This window comes from Herpailurus yagouaroundi, unplaced genomic scaffold (assembly GCF_014898765.1).
Source record: "Herpailurus yagouaroundi ecotype Mexico unplaced genomic scaffold, PumYag 159, whole genome shotgun sequence".
NCBI classification, from domain to species: domain Eukaryota; kingdom Metazoa; phylum Chordata; class Mammalia; order Carnivora; family Felidae; genus Herpailurus; species Herpailurus yagouaroundi.
This window is the reverse complement of record NW_024412400.1, coordinates 78,169,337-78,190,656: the sequence shown is the minus strand read 5'-3', so window position 1 is coordinate 78,190,656 and position 21,320 is coordinate 78,169,337. Positions and strand designations below refer to the sequence as shown.

Below are 21,320 nucleotides of genomic sequence, written 5' to 3'. Positions count from 1 at the left end.
TTAATTGTCTGTTTCTCCCATTAGAGCACTTTTGTTCATTTCAGTATCCCCAGTGCCCAGAAGAATATCTGGCTCATAGCAGGCACTGAAGAAATATTTGTTGAATGAGCAAATGAATGGAAGACATCCCCAACTTTCAAATTCAACTCATCTAATGTTTCTTGAGCATCCAGGCACTGTGTTGGGCACTATAGAAGATACAAAGATGAGAAAGCATGATTACTGCCCTCCAGAACTTACTTCCTATTGGCAGGCTCAAGTTTAAGAGCCATGACCCTGGAGTTACATGGTCTTAAGTTAGACTTCTACCTTTGCTGCCAACCAGTAATGTGGCCTGAAATAATATTTCACGTTTCTGAACCTTAGTTTCCTTTTCTGTGACCTGAAGATAACAACAACCAAACAAAAATGTTGAAGTTTACAGAAGAGTGGATTGAATGAGATAATTTTTGCGAAATATCTAATACTTTATGGGACACTTAAAAAAGGGTACTTACTATTATTTCCTTTCTGGCTCCTTTCCCCAGAATGTTTTAAACTCAACTTCCTTTTCCCTGCTCCTGGGTCCTTTTATGAAGGCTAATTGCAGAAAAATGACTGATCAGCAGGACAAACTTGGGATGATGCTGGCCACTTATTTGTATTGTCATCCTTTCAACAAACCTTGAGTCAACCCCTTCTCTGCTGGGCACTGGCAGTGAATCAACAAAGTACATGTCCTCAAAGTACACCAGAGCAGGGGCTTTGGATAAAATGCACCAATCATTAGGAGAATGAAGCAGGAAGAAGGCTGCCAGCACAGGGGCTAGACTGAGAATGAGCCCTTTCAAAGAACATTCCTGAGGAGAAGATGGTGGAGCCAGCAAAAAACTCCTTGCCCCTCCCACCCGCCTCCCCAGCCCCCAGCTCCAAAACACAGGAACAAAGAAGGGTGGGGGCTGCTAATCAGCCCGTCAGCCACGTGGCTGAAGAGTGGGAGGGGAACAATTTGGTCAGGGCCACAGAGGGTGTGAAGGCCACAGGGAGCTTTCAGAAGCAGAGAGCGGTTTGGCTGTTAGGAGTCTGCTGCCACCCCCGCTTCCATCATGCTGGTCCCCACTCTTTGTATGCCGGGCACTGCTGTGTCCCAGGGAAGTTCTGTCATTCTGATTTTATTCTCCCTCACAGTACGGCTGGCTTCTAGTAGGTGTAATGTCCCGGCACGGGGTTGGGGAAACAAAAAGCATTTAATTTCTCTTGAGCTTGATGGCCTACTGCTGCCAAAATGTCTCAAGGAGGAATGAGTTAGTTGTGGGAAGGGGCAGGTGGCTAGGAAAGCAAGGCGAGGCATAAAAGTTTGCAGAGTTGGGGGTTGGGGGCACCTGGCTGGCTCAGTCCGTTAAGCATCGTACTCTTGATTTCGGCTCAGGTCATGATCTCACGGTTTGTGGGATTGAGCCCCAAGTCAGCACAGAGGCTGCTTGGGATTCTTTCCCTCCCTCTTTCTCTGCCCCTCCTCTGCTCTCTCTCTCTCAAATAAACATTTTTTTTTTAAAAAGTTTGCAGAGTGGAGCACTGCATCTGGCCATGCCCTTGCCCATCAGCACTGAGTGATTCTCTGGAGAACTGAGTATAGCAGAAGACAGCCAGAAAGTGGACAAGAACAGTGGAACAGAAGGGGCAAGGTGGCTTGGTGGCCCTATGATCTTAGACTCAAGACACATCTAAGCACAAAACCCAGCTCTATCACTTGCTTTATGACTTTGAACAAGTTATTTTTTTCAGAATTTTTTTCTTCCACAAAATGGCAGTAATAGTCCCACCTCATACTGTTATTTTAAGACTTGAGATCATGTACGTAAACTGCCCAATGCAGAGTAAGCTGTCCATCTAGTTCCCCTCCCTTCTTAACCTGTATAGGAATTAACACTTTAAATGGATTACAGAAACAGCAATTGTCCAGCTATCTCCTACATGAAAGTTGCAGTTTCTGGGGGGAAAAAACCCAGGCCTGTGCCATGACAGTGCCTAGCATGTTATTCCAGAGCTCAGAGAATTGCTAACCTGCCTCATAGTGTTTGTTTATCTGGTTTTGACATAGAACACCACTTTCTACCTATCACACATTCACTAGCAACTACGAGCCTGGCTTATGCTCATAAAGAACTTACTCATAACCCAGATATAACTTTAAGAGTGGCACACAGTCACATTTCTTTGCCTACTGTACTTGAGGTTCCCAGAGAGGGTGGCAGGGAGCCGTATGTTAACACTGGGACCCAGAACAGATATGGTAACAGGAGCTCTAGACTGGGAGTCAGAAGATTGGGCTTCTGGTTTTCCTTTACTGCTAGGTGGCTGGAGCAAGTCCCTGAACTTTCAGAGCCTCAGTGACATGAGGACATCTAGGCTGTTCTGGTATGAATTACCTTTGTTTCTAGGCTTATTCTGTGCCATCCTATTACCCAGAATATGATCATGAATGGTTGGACATGTGTTCAATCATTGTTTTCTAAGTTCTCATAACAGTTTGTTCTTTTCCTATGGCACTCACCACTATTGATTCTGTACTAGAATTATTTTAATACCTGAGTCTCTTTGAAGGTATGGACCCATGTGTATTTCTTCGGTGTGTTCCCCAAGGTGTTTCTTGTATCTAAAAGGCATATATATATATATATATATATATTATATATATATATATAATATATATATATATATATATTTTTTTTTTTTTTTTTTTTTTACTGAATAGACCCACAATAATTGGTGACAGCCAAGTGTACCAATGAGAAACCCAACATCCACTAAAATACCTCTCAGGCAACACTATTGTAGATGGTGTGGCAGATACTTAGATGAAATAAGATATTTTACTACCTTCCTAGAGCTCCAGATCTAGTTGAGGGACTAAGGATATGTATGTCACAAACAACTATATATTAATAGAGGGCAGCAGATATAAGTGTGATAGGATAGGAACCAAAGTGGAAAAGTACAGAAATTCAGGTATAGGAGATCATACTAGGCTTCCTAGAGGAGGTGACATGTGGGCAGGACCTTAAAGGGTAGCTAGAATGTTAACCTCTTAAAGGGTAGAGAAGGAAGCAGTTTATGTGTTATGCATGGATGGTTGATCAGGCAAGAACATGGAGATCAGTGTGGACAGAATGTGGAGGTACACGTAGGGAATTATAGGAGAACATACCAGAATGGTCTCAGTACTTAAAGTAGCTACATATCTAGGTTGGAGTGGAATTATGGGAGGGCTGTGAATCCCAGAGGACTCAAGGAGTATACAGGATGATCCACTGGAATGTGGGAACACTACAAATTATATTTTCTATTTGCATTGATTTTTATTTCATCTAACTTCTATTTTCTAATTTCTTCTTTTGTGTATGTTTTATAATGTATTAGAGGAACACAATAGTACATGTATATAATTTATAAGTAAAGATAAATGGGAATGCATGTTTAAATGTTATAGAAGGGCACATGATTTTAAAACTGATCTAACCTCTCCTGTGGTGATAAGAAGCCATGGAAAGTTTTTGAATAGAGAAGCAATCTGATCAGAACTGTGCTTTGGTAAGATCAGTTTGGCAAGGATGGATAAGATGAGAGGACTGACAGATGGGGTGGAGGCAAGGAAGCCTTCGAGAAGTATTACAGTGGTCCAGGCAGGATGCAGGAAACAGAAGTCTGAAACCAGGAACATTGGGCCTTCAATGGCCTTCTTGTCAGAGTGGTGGCAGATGGGCAGTGGACACACAGAAAAGACTGAATGTGACCGATGTTACAGAAGAACCGTGAACAGAAGTAAGGGACAAGACCTAATCTCAGATGACTGGGGGTTCAAAGCTGAGCCTGGAATATCGGGAGAATGATGGTATTGTTGACATTAACAAACAGCAGGGTTAGGAAGAGGAGCTGGTTCAGAGAGGAATATAATAAAAGTTTAGAACTTGAGACCTTTTAGTACATCCCTCACATTTTGCTGTCAAAGAAACTGAGGTTCACAAAGCAGAGGAAATGTGGTAGAGCTGAGACCAGTCACGAAGTCTCCTAAATCCTACTCTGATCTTGTTTGATGACTTTTCAGCTTTGGTTTTTTAAGAGCATTATGTTAGACTTTGTTTAGTTAAACTTTCTCTTTTTAAAAATCATTTAGGATAGTCTGTTTTCCAGAAATATTTTATGTTGATAATTCTCAGTTTGATGCTAACCAAAAAAGATTAACAGGATACTTTGGAGCTCAAAACTACAGTTAACCCTTGAGTAATGTGGGGGTTAGGGTCACTGACCCCCATACACAGTTGAAAATCCACGTATAACTTTTGACTCCCTGAAAGCTTAACTATAAATAGCCTCCTGTTGACTGGAAGCCCTACTTTTAACATAAACATTGATTAACACACATTTTCTATGTTATTTGTATTGTATATAGTGTATTATATTGTACAATAAAGAAAGCTAAAGAATGGAAGATGTCATTAAGGAAATCATAAGGAAGAGAAAATACATTTACAGTATTCTGTATTTATTGAAAAAATTCTGCATGTAAGTGGGCTTGCACAGTTCAAACCTGTGTTGCTCAAGGGTCAACTGGATGTTGGAAACAGTACTTGTCAATTAAAATAGTATGAAGGAAAAGACAGTGCAAAAAGAGCCTTTTAAAATAAGGACAGTAACATCAGCAAATAGTCAAATCAAAGCAGAGAATGAGGAGAACCAAAATAGCACAACACCACAGAAAACAGAAAGTTTTAAGAAGAGAGGATGGAATGCTACAGAGAAGCCGAAGATGAGCAAGTCTGAAAAGAGACAACTGAACCTATGACCTTCAAGAGAGTGGGTTCAGAGGTGATGGGCTAGAGCCCAGAGCAAATGGGACTAAGGAGGTGACGAGGCTAATGTGGTCTGGCTGGAGAACGTTGAAGGGGAAGGGAAGAAGGACAGGATAGTAACTCGAGTAACCAACCATTTCTTTGGAGCAGTGCCCTTGAACATGCTTGCAGGTAGAGAAGCAGATGCTGGGAGATGCCTTCAGATGCAGGGAGGCTGGAATCAAGGGTCATAGTGGGTGGGCTCCACTTGGAAAGTAGGAGGAAAAGATTTTGCTGTCACAGACTGGTAAAAAAGAGGAGGATGTGTGAGGAAGAGACTTTCTGAGGTGATGCTGTGGAGACAGAGAGGGACCAAAAAAGTATAAAAGAGAGACCCAGAGACTCAGGGGCAGCAAAGACAGAGAGATAGAGACTGATTGGTAGTTGTCACAAGAAATGTGAGTTCACCATTTGGTTTGAGATCCCTTAACTTACTAAGAGCCTGCGTTTTCCTCTGTCCGGCCAAATCAGGCTTCCTCCACTCTGTAAAGAAGATGTGTAGAACAGCCCCACCTGGGACAAGTAGAAACTGCTGTGTGAGCTCCCTCCCATTGGGACCAGGAGAGCATCCCCTGTTTTTAGGGCCAAAACTTTGTATCCCAAACCTAATTGTGTATATTCAAGCTGGCTCGTAGTTCTGGGAAGGCTCTCAGATTTTCTAGAAGAGACAAGGGGTTAAATGCTATCAACATTTTGAAAGGAGAACCAAATAGGCTCCCAGAAAGGGATTTTATTCTCATGGCTGTTGTTATTTACAAAAGCCTGCACAGCAGATCTTGGAGTAGAGCTTCCTCAGTGATTTCCAGGAGCATCTGCCGATTTGATGAAGAATCTGATGCCATCAGGGCACAAGCCGGTGATGATTCACTGCAAACTGTCTTTGTTGAGTGTTTGCTGAGCACAGCAGCCCTTTCTGGCATGGTTGCTTCCAGCCTGGGACCATAAGCCAGGCAGTAGTGGGAGAGATACAGCAGGGAGAGCTTCTAGTTTTTGGCACATTTCTTGATTCTACCTTCTGTCCTTGGCTTCCTGCTCTTCTCCTAGTGCCTAAAACCTTCGCAAGGACATGTTTAGAGAGCAGTTGAGCCAGACACATACCCTCTCCTGTTAATCTTGAGGTTCATCCAGGGAAGGTCAGTTATGAAACTAATGAAGGATGGAGCCTATCTTTTCCTGTTTTCTGAGACTCAAATACTCAGGAATCCCATCCCTCACAACACAAACAGAAATGGAAATACCACAGAAGACCCATCTTGCTACCGTGTTTTCAGCTACATCCTTCATCTTAACTAGGATTCCAGGGCACTGACCAAGTCCGGCTTGGGGGCAGAACCCTCCACACCCAGTGCTTGCTCCCCATCACCCCCTTTCTACTTAGTTTTAGACACGTCTTGTTATAGAAGCCTCCTGTGAGCACCAACATGCAACCATCAGTGTTTTCTCTTTCTTGTATCCTGTTCCCTGCTCCCTGTGCCTATCATCCTCCATCACCTACTGACCTTTTCATTCCAGCATTTACCCATCACTGCACTTCTTTCTGCTTTCCTTTCATTTCTTTCACCTGCCAGCCCCCCCCCCCGCCAGCCCCAAGTTTCTCTTCTCTCCTTCTTCTCTGTCCCTTTGCTTTTCTGCACTGACTTTTTCCCTCTTTGTTCTTCCTCAGCCAATTAGCTATGATGTCTTCAAGCTGTTCATGAGGGCATACCTGGAGGTGGACCTTCCTCAGCCACTGAGCACGCATCTCTTCCTGGCCTTCAGCCAGAAGCCCAGACAGGAGACCCCTGACCACCCAACGGAGGGGGCCAGCAATGAGACCAGTGGCCCAGGTACACAGACCAACATTCCCTAAGATGGAAGGGAGATGCTGCAGCTGTAATGCACTTGCCACAGCCACAGGCTGAACTCCTAGGGGGTACCCTGTGCAGAGTAACTTCCTTACGGGGTGGAAATGAGAACCAGGGGACCAGGACTCCTTTCCCCATGGGGTCTCACAGGAAGTGCTGTCTGATGGCTCTCTCAGAGGAATAAAGAAGAGCAGAATTCTTGCACCCAGGCTCAAAACAGAGGGTGGAGGCGGGGAGAGGAGGCATAAAATAACGTGTGGCAGGGGGTAGAGAGTCTTCTGCAAAGGCTGCAAGAAGCCTTTGGATGGAGCATATTCAGCTCATGTACCCAGGCTGGAAGAACCCAGGAGTGTCAGAGACTAGAGGAAGGTAAATTGTGGTCACTGTCTTCTTGGAGTTTGGGCTATAGTGAGGGAGACACAGTCAGCCCCAACAAATCAGCATGAACCCAGCTGATACTCAAAGAGACACACAAGTCTAGTGATCCAGGCCCCATGGGAAGGTCCCCTGCCTGCCTCTGTAAGAAGCTGGAGAACGTAGGCTGGTCCTTAAATCTTGTTTTTACTCCCCAGATGCCAACATACAGAATGTGGATAATGGTGCCAAAGCAGATGAGGCGTGTGCCCCTGATACAGGTAAGTCTCTGTAATACATGATTTGCAGTGTTGAGGGGGAGTGGGGAATACCTCATCCTTGGGAGGAGGGAGAGATATACCCAGCAGCATGTCTCCATGTCATTGTATGTCCTTTGAGCAGATCTTGTCTGCCTCCATCTTGGGGGCCCCCACCACTCAACTGTGCTGGGATTCTGAGTCTTGATGCGGGTTCATGCTTCACTAGCCCTGAAACAGGAAAGCTCATTCAGTATTTACTTCTGATGGGTCTGCCTGGCCAGAAGGGGGAGAAGGGGAGCCTTCTCAGGAGAAAGTATATGATGAGGGTTTGAGAGTGTGTGTGTGTGTGTGTGTGTGTGTGTGTATAAAGAGGCAGCTGTACTTAAAAAAAAAAAAAAAAAAGGGGGGCGCCTGGGTGGCACAGTCGGTTAAGCGTCCGACTTCAGCCAGGTCACGATCTCGCGGTCCGTGAGTTCGAGCCCTGTGTCAGGCTCTGGGCTGATAGCTCAGAGCCTGGAGCCTGTTTCCGATTCTGTGTCTCCCTCTCTCTCTGCCCCTCCCCCGTTCATGCTCTGTCTCTCTCTGTCCCTCTCTGTCCCAAAAATAAATAAACGTTGAAAAAAAAAATTAAAAAAAAAAAAAAAAAAGAGGCAGCTGTAGGGCTGAGGTACAGATGACTCCACCAGTGGATGGTAAGGGTGTGCCCAGATGCACTATAAGAAATGGCAAAGAACATCTTTTTAGTAGAGTTATTCCAGATGGAAACCTGGGTTTACACATGAGAATGAAGAGAAACTGGTAACCACATGGGTAAATGTAAAGAATATGTGTCTTCTTAGTTAAATCTCCTTAAAAGGTAATTAACTATTGAAGCAAAAAAAACGAAATGACATTGTGTTGTGCAGTTTATAACTTATGTAGAAATCAAATGTATAACTGTAGCACAAAGGCCTGGATGGGAGAATTGGAGGTATTTGTGTGCACCGGCTTAAGGAAGTCAGGAGGAGGAGCAGGGGGAAGCCGGCTAAAATTAGTTTGATTTATTTCCCAGGGACTTGGTATGATGAGAGCATTTCAAATGTAGTTTGAGAGAATTAGATGTAGTTCTAATCTTTTTTCCAGTCATGGCAAGAAGGGCAACTAGAAGGATTAAGGATTTTTCAGCGTGTAACTGAAGGACTGGTGAGATCAAAAATTTACTGTGGATAGGGGCGCCTGGGTGGCGCAGTCGGTTAGGCGTCCGACTTCAGCCAGGTCACGATCTCGCGCTCCGTGAGTTCGAGCCCCATGTCAGGCTCGCGTCGGGCTCTGGGCTGATGGCTCAGAGCCTGGAGCCTGTTTCCGATTCTGTGTCTCCCTCTCTCGCTGCCCCTCCCCCGTTCATGCTCTGTCTCTCTCTGTCCCAAAAATAAATAAAAAACGTTGAAAAAAAAATTAAAAAAAAAAAAAATTTACTGTGGATAAAAAGCAGAACGTGGTTGGGAAAGGAGAGTTGCCGTTGGACCATAAGTTCAGCAAATTCCAGTCTTCCCAGAACTGCACAAAGCAAGGATGACAAGCGTCGGTGCCTTCCTGAGGCCTTCAGGGGCAGCATCAGGGCAAGACTCTGCAAAGTATGGCTCACCCACCCTCCCTCCCCAGCATCTCACCCAGCCATGCTAGGTTCATGGCCCCTTGGTAAAATGGGTTTAAGTTATAAATAAGTCTTAAATCTTATGTGGAGTAGCAGGGGCGTGTTATGACATAGCTTATTCTCATGATGGGAGAAGAAGGGGGAAACCTTGGGATTCTAAACTCTGAGCAGCAAAAACAACCATGAAAAGCGTTTGGACCCCCAAACTCTTTACCCAGAGGCTTTCTTAGTCTGAGTATCTGGAACTTCAAGATGAACCTGAGAGAAGCTATACTTCATTTTCTGAGGCTCCAAATTGTCTGGACGAGATTTGTTTTAGTGGCTGAGGTTTCTGAGGCCCCAAGGAAGGATGTATTAGAGCTACTGTCATTATATGAGATTTGAGAAAAGGTGGTAATAATGGAACTTGGCTGTCTTATTTGACCACCATGTTTATTTGCAACATTTGTATCATTCTGGGTCTGAGAGCAACTTCCAGAGATTCACGCCTGGAGAAGTGATTTATGATGTACCACTTTCCTTGTTTATGGAGAGTATCAGTTTCCTGTGGTCAAATAATGAAACGGTAATGATCTGACTGCTGGCCCAAGGAGGTATATAGCATCTTTTCATCTTTTTTAGTGACTTGAGATTTAAAGTAGAAAATCTGTTTCCTATGGGGCTACTTTGTGTGGATGTCTTAATTAGATGCCCCTGTTCACGAGAAACAGGAATGCAGGGACAGACAGATACCACAGAGAGAAGCCTCTGCCAGTAAGGAAGAGCCAAGTTCTGGCATCACCTTAGATCAGGCCATCTGTTGAAAATCCCAGCCTTTTCCTGTTGCCCAGGCAGAAGCCAGAGGAAACTAAATTCTGATTTGATATGGCCTATTTAGGCTTATCAGAGCAATATCCAAGCTTGGATCTCGAACAGCCCACTTCAAGTTATTCATTTCCAGAGCCAGGTGGATTAATGGTTGGGTCTGTAAACACAGCAGAGAGGGGCTTTCACTGAGTCCAGATATGGACTCAGAACCTTGAGCAATCTGTCATTGTCAGGACGTCAGCTAGGAAGGCCTGAATGCACCTTTCCATGAATGGCCAGGACTAAATGGGATAAACAACGTGAACTTTAGTCTCCTGGTTTTAATTTAGTTCCTCAGGCTCCTAAGATGTTTCAGCAACTCAGAATATTGTCCTTCAATTTTTTTCTTAGTTTTTCCCATTTATAAAAGTAACACATTCATATTGTAAAAAAAAAAAAAAAAAAAAAAAAATTGAAGAATACAAAAAAAAGAAGGAAACAACAAAACCATCCATAACTTACCAGTGCAATTACATACACGCATACACACACATGTATTTTTTTCTATAATTTTTTACAGAATTGGAATCAGACTATATATATAATTTTGGAACGAGCTTTGTTTTTCACTTACCATTATACTCACAAACATTTTTCATGTCCTTCAAGACTTTTGGTAAACACCCATTTTAATACAAGTCCCTCTTTCAACAGATGAAAATCTGAGGTTGGATGTGGGGAGTAAGCCCACTTGTGCAAGGTCACACACCCATTAACACAAACCCAGAGCGAGAAACCTAGTCCTCTGCCTCTAGGTTGGTGTTCTTTCCACTATGCCCAACTGGAAGGCAAGAAGTAATAGACTAAGACAAAAGGTGGAATAAGTCAGGTCTGCCTAAGAACACTCAAGCAAAAGGGTTTATGACATAGCACCTAGACAGAACCTATGTAATCCGGAAGAGGGTGTTAGTCTTTGACTACTGATGGCCCTTGAGGGATGTACTTAGATGACTGTGGGTTAGGGGTATTTCATATAAGGTAGCTTGAGGAGGAAAACATTAGTAGGACTATGTGCCTCTCGGTCATTCTGCTCCCCAGCATTTCCATGACTGGAATGAACAGTACACCTCATAGACTAGAACAGTGGCTCAAGATCCAGTCACAGTCCTAGTAACCCAAAGATCTTTGTAAAAGGCTGTAATAATGTTTTAAAACAGCTTTGGTGAGGTATAATTGGCATAAAATCAATTGCACATGTTTCAAGTGTATAATTAGTAAGTTTTTGCATATGTATACATCTATAAAACCAGTACCACGTCAATATAATGAAGACACCCATCATCCCCAGAAGTTTCTTTATAGTCTCTTTCTCCCACCCTCCCTAGCCACTCACCCCTAGATCTATACAATCACTGATCTGCTTTCTTTCACCATAGATCAGACTGCATTTTCCATATTTTATATACATAGAATCATACAGTGTGTACACTTTTTGGTGTGGCTTCTTTCACTCAGCGTAATAATTTTTTTTTATTTATATATGAAATTTATTGTCAAATTGGTTTCCATACAACACCCAGTGCTCATCCCAAAAGGTGCCCTCCTCAATACCCATCACCCACCCTCTCCTCCCTCCCACCCCCCATCAACCCTCAGTTTGCTCTCAGTTCTCAACAGTCTCTTATGCTTTGGCTCTCTCCCACTCTAACCTCTTTTTTTTTTTTCCTTCCCCTCCCCCATGGGTTCCTGTTAAGTTTCTCAGGATCCACATAAGAGTGAAACCATATGGTATCTGTCTTTCTCTGTATGGCTTATTTCACTTAGCATCACACTCTCCAGTTCCATCCACGTTGCTACAAAAGGCCATATTTCATTTTTTCTCATTGCCACGTAGTATTCCATTGTGTATATAAACCACAATTTCTTTATCCATTCATCAGTTGATGGACATTTAGGCTCTTTCCATAATTTGGCTATTGTTGAGAGTGCTGCTATGAACATTGGGGTACAAGTGCCCCTATGCATCAGTATTCCTGTGTCCCTTGGATAAATTCCTAGCAGTGCTATTGCTGGGTCATAGGGTAGGTCTATTTTTAATTTTCTGATGAACCTCCACACTGCTTTCCAGAGCGGCTGCACCAATTTGCATTCCCACCAACAGTGCAAGAGGGTTCCCGTTTCTCCACATCCTCTCCAGCATCTCTAGTCTCCTGATTTGTTCATTTTGGCCACTCTGACTGGCGTGAGGTGATACCTGAGTGTGGTTTGGATTTGTATTTCCCTGATAAGGAGCGACGCTGAACATCTTTTCATGTGCCTGTTGGCCATCCGGATGTCTTCTTTAGAGAAGTGTCTATTCATGTTTTCTGCCCATTTCTTCACTGGGTTATTTGCTTTTCGGGTGTGGAGTTTGGTGAGCTCTTTATAGATTTTGGATACTAGCCCTTTGTCCGATATGTCATTTGCAAATATCTTTTCCCATTCCGTTGGTTGCCTTTTAGTTTTGTTGGTTGTTTCCTTTGCTGTGCAGAAGCTTTTTATCTTCATAGGTACCAGTAATTCACTTTTGCTTTTAATTCCCTTGCCTTTGGGGATGTGTCGAGGAAGAGATTGCTACGGCTGAGGTCAGAGAGGTCTTTTCCTGCTTTCTCCTCTAAGGTTTTGATGGTTTCCTGTCTCACATTCAGGTCCTTTATCCATTTTGAGTTTATTTTTGTGAATGGTGTGAGAAAGTGGTTTAGTTTCAACCTTCTGCATGTTGCTGTCCAGTTCTCCCAGCACCATTTGTTAAAGAGACTGTCTTTTTTCCATTGGATGTTCTTTCCTGCTTTATCAAAGATTAGTTGGCCATACGTTTGTGGGTCTAGTTCTGGGGTTTCTATTCTATTCCGTTGGTCTATGTGTCTGTTTTTGTGCCAATACCATGCTGTCTTGATGATGACAGCTTTGTAGTAGAGGCTAAAGTCTGGGATTGTGATGCCTCCTGCTTTGGTCTTCTTCTTCAAAATTACTTTGGCTATTCGGGGCCTTTTGTGGTTCCATATGAATTTTAGGATTGCTTGTTCTAGTTTCGAGAAGAATGCTGGTGCAATTTTGATTGGGATTGCATTGAATGTGCAGATAGCTTTGGGTAGTATTGACATTTTGACAATATTTATTCTTCCAATCCATGAGCAGGGAATGTCTTTCCATTTCTTTAAATCTTCTTCAATTACCTTCATAAGCTTTCTATAGTTTTCAGCATACAGATCCTTTACATCTTTGGTTAGATTTATTCCTAGGTATTTTATGCTTCTTGGTGCAATTGTGAATGGGATCAGTTTCTTTATTTGTCTTTCTGTTGCTTCATTGTTAGTGTATAAGAATGCAACTGATTTCTGTACATTGATTTTTGTATCCTGCAACTTTGCTGAATTCATGTATCAGTTCTAGCAGACTTTTGGTGGAGTCTAGCGTAATAATTTTTAAATGTATCCATGTTGTCATGTGCATCAACAATTAACACATTTTTAATGCCGATTAGTATTTTAGTATATAAGTAGATATTCCACAGTTTGTTTATCCATTCATCTATTGATGGGCATTTGGGTTGATTCCAGTTTGAGACTATTTCATATACAACATGAATATTCTTGTACAAGTCTTTGTGTGGGCAGCTTTCATTCCTTTTAGGTAAAGATCTAGGAGTGGAATGTTTAGGATTGTTATGTTCTCATGATAATTTGACTTCTGCATTATGAAATGATTCTCTTTATTCCTGGTAATACTCTTTGCTTTGAAATCTACTTTATTCGAATTATGTTCATAATTGATGTAGCAACTCTAGTTAACTAGAGTTAAAATGGTATCTTTCTCCATTCTTTTCATGTATTTGTGTCTTTATACTTAAAAATTTTTTAATGTTTATTTATTTTTGAGAGAGAGACAGAGCATGAGTGGGGAAGGGTCAGAGAGAGAAAGGGAGACACAGAATCCAAAGCAGGCTCCAGGCTCTAAGCTGTCAGCACAGAGCCTGACACCAGGCTTAAACTCACAAGCCATAAGATCATGACCTGAGCTGAAGTCGGATGCTTTACCCACTGAGCCACCCAGGCGCCCCTGGCTTTATATTGAAACTGCCTTTCTTATTGGAAGCATGTAGTTAGGTCTTGTTGTTGTTCTTCTTGTTGTTGTTGTTTATCTAATCTGACCATCTCTGCCTTTTAGTTAGAGTTTTAGAATGTTTACATTTACTGTGATAATTGATATGGTTAGGTTTAAAGGGACCATCTTGCTATCTGTTTTCTTTTTTTCCTGTCCTTTCTTCCCCTTTTGTTCTTTTTCTGTTTTCTTTTAATTAATTGAATTATTTATGATTTCATTTTGCCTCCTTTTTGATCTTATTAGCTATAACTTTGTTATATTATTTTAGTGACTGTTTTAACTATCATAGTCTACATTCAAATAATATTATTCCACTTTGCATATACTATAAGAAATGTACTGCAATATATCTCCATTTCTTATCTAGGCCTTTGTGCTATTGTTGTCATACATTTTACTTCTACATATGTTAAATTATAAACTGCACAACACATTGTTATTATTTTTGCTTTAATAGTTAATTGTCTTTAAGGAGATTTAACTAATAAGAAAAATATTTTTTTATATTTTCCCATGCGGTTACCAGTTTCAGTGCTCTTTATTCTTGTGTGTAAATCTAAGTTTCTGTATGATATAATTCTACAAAAAAGATGTTCTTTACCACTTCTTGTAGTGCAGCTCTATACAGTTTTGTACATCTGAAAAAATTTTATTTTCCCTTTTTTTTCTAAAGAGATTTCACTGAGTAAGGAATTTTAGGTTGACAATTTTTTTTCCTTTAGTATTTTAAAGATGTTGTTCCACTGACTTTCAGCTTACTTTCTTTCCAATGAGAAAATTACTGTCATTCTTATCTTTGTTTCTCTCTACATAATGTGCCTTTTTTCCTCTGGCTTCCTTTATGATTTTTTTTTTTTATCATTGATCTTAATCAGTTTGATTATGATGTTTTTGGTGTAGCTTTGGGGGTTTTTGTTGTTGTTGTTGTTTTTAAAGTAGGCTTTATGCCCAGTGCAGAGCTCAACACAGGGCTTGAACTCACGACCATGAGATCAAGACCTAAGCTAAGTTCAAGAGTCGGACATTTAACCAACTGGGCCACCGAGGCACCCCACCTTGATGTAGTTTTATTTATATTTATTGTGTTTGGGGTTCATTGAGAATCTTGGATCTGAGGTTCTATTGCTTTTATCAAATATCGACACATTTGGAAAAATTTCAGCCATTATTTCTTCAAATTTTTCCTACTTCTTTCTTTCCTCTTTCGGTATTCCAACCAGATGTTTATTTGACTACTTGAAGTTGTCCCACAGCTCACAATATGATGCTCTTTTTCTTTCTTTTTTTAGTCTTTTTGGATGGTTTCTTTTGCTGTGCTTCAAATTGACTAATCTTTTCTTCTGCAATGTCTAATCCACTCTAAGTCCTATTCAGTGCATTTTTTTTTCATTTCACGCATCATATCTAGACACTTGATATAGACAGGCATCTTTAAATATCTTTTATATTCCTACTTAAAGTGTACTATCTTTCCTCTAGCCTCTTGGACATATGGAATACAGTTGTAATAATTATTTTAAAGCTTTTGTCTGTTATATCATCTGTGTCATTTCTGGGTCATTTCAATTGCTTTTTCTCATTATTATTGTTTATATTTCCTTTCTTCTTTGTATACCTGTCAGTTTTTTATTAAATGCCAGCCATTGAAAATGTTACATCATTGGGTATTGGATATTTTGATATTCCTATAAAAATTCTTGAACTTTGTTTTGGGGCACAGTTAGGCTACTTGGAAATAGTTTGACCTTTTTCAGGTCAAGCTTTTAAAGGTTTGTTAGCCAGGACCAGAAAGGCATTTGCTAATTTTACCCAACAATCAAAACAAAACTCTTCTGAGTACTGTACTCAATGATTCATGAGTTATGGGGGTTTCTACCTTAGTTGGTGAGAATAGACACTATTCCTGGCTCTCTGTGCATTCCAGGGACTGTTCTCTCTAATACTGATTCTTTCCCCAGCCTCCAGTAGTCTCCTCGCACATCTGTATTCATTGTTACTCAGCTGAATAATGGAACGGAACTCTCCACTGATTATTCACAGAGTACCCTTTGTAGACCTCTGGAGTTCTCTCTGTGCAGCTTCCTCCTCTTTGGTGCTCTGCTCTGTGAACTCTAGCCACCTTGGGCTCCCCAGGCTTCAAGCTCTATCTTTTCAGCTCAGAGAGACTTCCAGAATCTTCCTGGGTTCCACCTACCAGTGCTACAGCCTAGAAACTCTTTCTGAACAGTATGATGTGACAATTATGGGGATCATCTCATTTGTAGTCTATCTCTTGGGATCACCATTTGGTGCTACCACATTCAGTGTCCATTGTTTCATATCTTTTGTCCAGTTTTTTGTTTCAGTAGAAGGATAAATCTGGTCGTGTTACTCCAATTTAGTCAAAACAGAAGTCATTATAATAGTGTTTTCATGGATGGATAATCTGAGGATGTAACAGTAACTTGAGGTATAATGGGCTACCTAGTGCAAAGGATTTCTCACAGTTGTCTTATAGATTATGTTTTTTCATAACTTTTCCTCCAGTGCTGATTTTAATACTTGTGTTGCATATGTAATTTTATTGCAGTTTCCCCCGTCTTACTATCCTTATTTTTATTTCACCCTATTGTATTTTTATCCCAACTTGCTCACCCCTGAGGCTCTCTGCTCCAATTTAACATATCTTCTCTCAACCTCCTGAGGGTCTTCTCCAGTAGGAAATTATTTCCGAAGATCTGGTTTTCTGAGGCTTCAGGATGGAGCTTCCTGTCCTTGTTTTATAGCTCTGTTTCATAAGGTAGGCTTTCATGTTGCACAGCTCTACTGGACAGATAGGATAGGAACTGTTTGCCTTTGCTTGGCACTTTGGCTTTCTGAATAAAAAGTATACTGGTTGCACTGCCTTCCATCACTGGAAGCAGCCATTACATCAGGGCTGTCTCTCCCTCTGTCTATATCTTCAGACCTCCACCACTTAGTGGCACAACACCTAAGTGGATTTTTCACTACCAGTCTTCCTCTTACTTTTACCTGTGTTTTCTGCAAATTTACCCTTGTTCTGGAAATTATTAAGAGATCATTTCTTATGGGCATGGATCTAGAGAGGCTGGGGGGAAGAGAGATATCCCTTAAAGTGCCTCGAGAAAAGTATAATTCACACAGTAAAATATAGGTGCCCAGTTTTCTCATTAGCAGTAACCTCATATTTCTGGATTAGAAGACAAGAAAGACAGAGTTTTCCAACCTAAAAGAAGGAAAACTCCAGAGGGATAACTTACCGTATTCCTGTGGTATGATAAACCACTTTCTGCATTTTCTTAATCCAATAGATTAGGTTTGCGGCTAGTCAGAATTCTTCCGAGTGCCTGGAAATTTGTCGATTGTTGATCCCAGTTTTCTCTTTTGAATGTTCATCTTTTTCTTTATCTCTGAATGTATTTGAGAAGAAAATTATAAAAAGGTGTACTGGTACATGACCAATTGTCTGGATTTTGGAATCCCAGCCAAAAGTAACTTTATAAATTGAGTAAGTGTTTCCAAAAAATTGGGCAAAATGACATTTACCTGTTGGGTATTGATATTACTAAAAATCATTCTCATCTTTTCTGAAAATTCACAGGGTATAGGTGAATTTCTTACAATGATAGAGATTCTTAAAAGTGTCAGAATGGGCTCCATTCTGAGAGTATGAATGCTACAAACTGGATTTCTAGGACCACTGATTTGATCATATTTAAGTAACCAACACTTTCTCTACCAAGAAAATGATGGAGCAACAAACAAGGTTTAATATTTACTAAACGTTAAGTGCCGTTGGATGGTTTCCTTTTGCCTATTGCAGAATCAAAGATCACCGAGAAGCCGGTGCCAGCAAAAGACCAAGTGGCTGCAACCCTGCTGGGAAATCCTGTTGTTCCATCTCCAGGCTCAGAATCCCCTGTAGTGTACCTGAAGGATGTCGTGTGTTACCTGTCCCTGCTAGAGACGGGGAGACCTCAGGATAAGCTGGAATGTAAGTGTCCACCCTGTCAAGGGGCTTCAAGTTTTTTCCTAGAGGAAGATGTAGTGTCTTGTTCTTCCTTCTAAACATGTCAGACGGAGATTGATCTGGGATCATGGGTACTGGTGATGCCTGCTTGGGGAAGGTGTTTCTGTCCTGTCACCAACAGTGATCTGAACATTTCCTGGAATCCACGTTGGGAGCAGAACCAGTTGTATGGAGAGTGGGAAGCGCATCTGAGACCTTGGTATTGAGAACGAGGATTTGGAAAGGGGAGAAGTCTCTACAAGGGGTCAAGACTCCCTTTCTTTGCTGAAGGAACTTCCTGAAAGCCTCCAACCAAAAAGCTGCCACCTTCTCTTATTTTTTAAGGGAGGATATTCGGTATTTGTCTTCCTTCTCCTGTTCTGTGCCCAGACAACTCTTTAACTATGAGGGAATCTTTTTTTTTCTTTCTTGAGAATTAATCAGTCTCTATCTCATTAAAACTTATTTTCATTTCTTCACCCACCCCTACACCACATTTTTTGGCCTCTAGAGAGAAACAGCTAGTTAGGTAAGGGAGTTGATCTTGGTTTCACAATGCTCCTTAAAGTTGGTTTCAGGGAGGGAATAATATCTGGTGGCAGAAAGGAAAGCCCACAGCAGCTGAAACAGCCTGCGGGCTCCTAGTAAGACTCACTGCAGGGTTGGGCTCACTGGCCTCCATCAGCCTACAGGCAGACTTTTAAAAACAGAAGACAATAGGACCTCATTAAAAAAGATGTATTGTTTTGGCTCTTTTTGGGACTTTAGTAGACATTAAAGGGAAAAACAACAACACATCATAGCAAAAGTCAAAATTCCAGTTAATAATAAGATGAGTCAACAAAACTCAAACATTAACAAGGAAGTATCTGGCAAAGGTTGACCCTCGCCCAAACCAAAGTGAAACAGTTCACTAACCACCCACAGTTTTGAGGTGTTAACAATTGCAAGCCTTAAGTGCCAACTTGGTAGCAAATATAGCAGATTTATGTCTCTTTTGGCTAGTGTTTAAAGTGAAATGTCCAATTATTTCTGAGATTCAGCTAGACTTTGAGTTTGAGGCCTTATATTTGTTCATAATTACCAGAGAGGATGTGAAAGATGTTTTCATATTAGTGGCTCTCAGACTGGGTCTTTGTAATGGCAATAGAAAGAAACTGCATTTTATTCTATTTTATTTTATTTTATTTTATTTATTTTATTTATTTTATTTTATTTTATATTTATTTATTTTTGAGTGCGATAGAGACAGAGCATGAGTGTAGGAGGGGCAGAGAGAGAGGGAGACACAGGATCCAAAGCAGGCTCCAGGCTCTGAGCTGTCAGCACAGAGCCCATTGCAAGGCTGGAACTCGGAAACAGCGAGATCATGACCTGAGCCAAAGTCAGACGCTTAACCAACTGAGCCACCCAGGCACCCCAAGAAACTGCATTTTAAAAAACTTTTTATTATAGAAAATTTCCAACGTAGATAAAAGTATAAAGTACAATGAACTTCCATATACCCATCAGCCACCTTCAGTAATTACTGACTTATAATCAATCATGCTTTATTTATACCTCCCATGCATTCCCTCTGCCCCAGGTTATGTTGAAGCAAATTTCAGACATCATGTAATTTCACCTATAAATATTTCAGTATTCAAAAAATATGACTTTTTCTTAAATATAACCACAGCACCATTATCACATTGAAAGACAATGACTCCTTACTATTGTCTGTTCAGAGAGAAAAGAGGCAGAGCCAGTATAAGAGCAAAAGCACTTATTTAAGGCCTCAGAATAGCAGTTCAGGGAACACAGATTTGGGCAGCAAGCCAAATAGTGCCCTTCCGAGGGAACAGAAGTTGAGGGTTTTTAAAGACAAAAGGGAATGCTTGTATATGTTGTTTACAGAGAATTTTTTTTATTGGTGTTGATGGCAGAAGACGAATCTTGACTGAATATAATTGGTTACTAAGGCTGTCACTAAACAGACTCTTACTGTAACAAGTTACAGGTATTAGAATTGAGTCCTTGGAATATTTGAAGTTTGGCCCAAGTCAGAGTTCACAGTTCCACCCAGTTAGGATGTGGGTAAGGCCCATCTACTTGATGACCTCCCAACTCCATTTTAAAACCCCTTGACATAAGTGACTTGATTTCATTTCACCGTTTATATATCAAATATTGTCAGTGTTCACATTTTCCCAGTTATCTTATATATTTTTAGTTGTTTGACTCAGGATCCAAACTTGGTCTATACATTGCCATTGCTTCTTATGTTTCTTCTATTTTAATCTTCTGCTTATTTTTTTCCTTGTAATTTTTTGTTGCAGATCATTTGGCCTGCTGAGTTTTTAATCTTACTTGTGTTTTTTTGTTTTTTTGTTTTTTTGTGTTTTTTTTTCAACGTTTATTTATTTTTGGGACAGAGAGAGACAGAGCATGAACGGGGGAGGAGCAGAGAGAGAGGGAGACACAGAATCGGAAACAGGCTCCAGGCTCTGAGCCATCAGCCCAGAGCCTGATGCGGGGCTCGAACTCACGGACCGCGAGATCGTGACCTGGCTGAAGTCGGACGCTTAACCGACTGCGCCACCCAGGCGCCCCTTACTTGTGTTTTTTAATGAAACCAAATAAATTCAAATCTTCCCCTGATTTTAATGACTGAAAACGACTTAAGCTTTCCTTTTTAATAACCAAACATGTATCTTTTTGGAAATTATAGCCTGAACTCATACCTTTTATCAATACATTAACAATAATAATTCTCATTGTTGAACACCTTATATCTGTTAATCACTTTATTTTTTTTTTAATTTTTTTAACATTTATTTATTTTTGAGACACAGAGAGAGAGAGAGAGACAGCATGAATGGGAGAGGGGCAGAGAGGGAGACACAGAATTGGAAGCAGGCTCCAGGCTCTGAGCTGTCAGCACTGAGCCTGAGACACGGGGCTCAAACCCACCAACCATGATATCATGACCTGAGTTGAAGTCAGACGCTTAACTGACTGAGCCACTCAGGCACCCCTCTGCTAATCACTTTAAATACATGATCTCATTTTAACCTCACAATAACCCTAGAAGGTCAGTGTGATTGTTTTCATTTGACGTGTCAGAAAGCGCAGAAAGTGTAAATGACTTGCCCAAGGCCATGCTGCTGAAAAACTGAGTGCTTACACTTTCTAGTTCTATCAGTGCATATTAAGACCAAGAGAGCTCTGTGTTAAGAGTTGCCCCGGCCCAGGGTCTGGGAGCAACAGTCGCGGGAAGGTCTGTCTGTCCTTCTTTATCTGCTTGGTGAGTCAGCCTCATATGCCGAGTTCCTCTGACCAGGACATTCTGAAGTTTCACGGAGAATCCCAAGGCCACGATCCTACTTTTAAAGAACCTCAGCTCCTACCAGGATCACACAGCTGAACAAGCACAAGGTGCAG

At 41.2% G+C, this 21,320-nt stretch overlaps 1 protein-coding gene across 13 annotated transcripts in view; it reads left to right on the top strand.

Moving 5' to 3' along the window:
* The window catches only part of DGKG (diacylglycerol kinase gamma), a 217,172-nt gene that overhangs the window by 57,246 nt on the left and 138,606 nt on the right, over nucleotides 1–21,320 (top strand). For all 13 annotated transcript variants that reach the window (XR_005792298.1, XR_005792299.1, XR_005792297.1 and 10 more), the window contains 3 exons: nucleotides 6,532–6,694; nucleotides 7,285–7,347; nucleotides 17,712–17,882. Coding sequence is in view for 1 of the 13 variants with exons in the window: in XM_040481018.1 (XP_040336952.1) it covers nucleotides 6,532–6,694; nucleotides 7,285–7,347; nucleotides 17,712–17,882 (397 nt within the window). In the remaining 12 variants the exon portion in view is untranslated. The remainder of the gene's footprint in view (nucleotides 1–6,531; nucleotides 6,695–7,284; nucleotides 7,348–17,711; nucleotides 17,883–21,320) is intronic.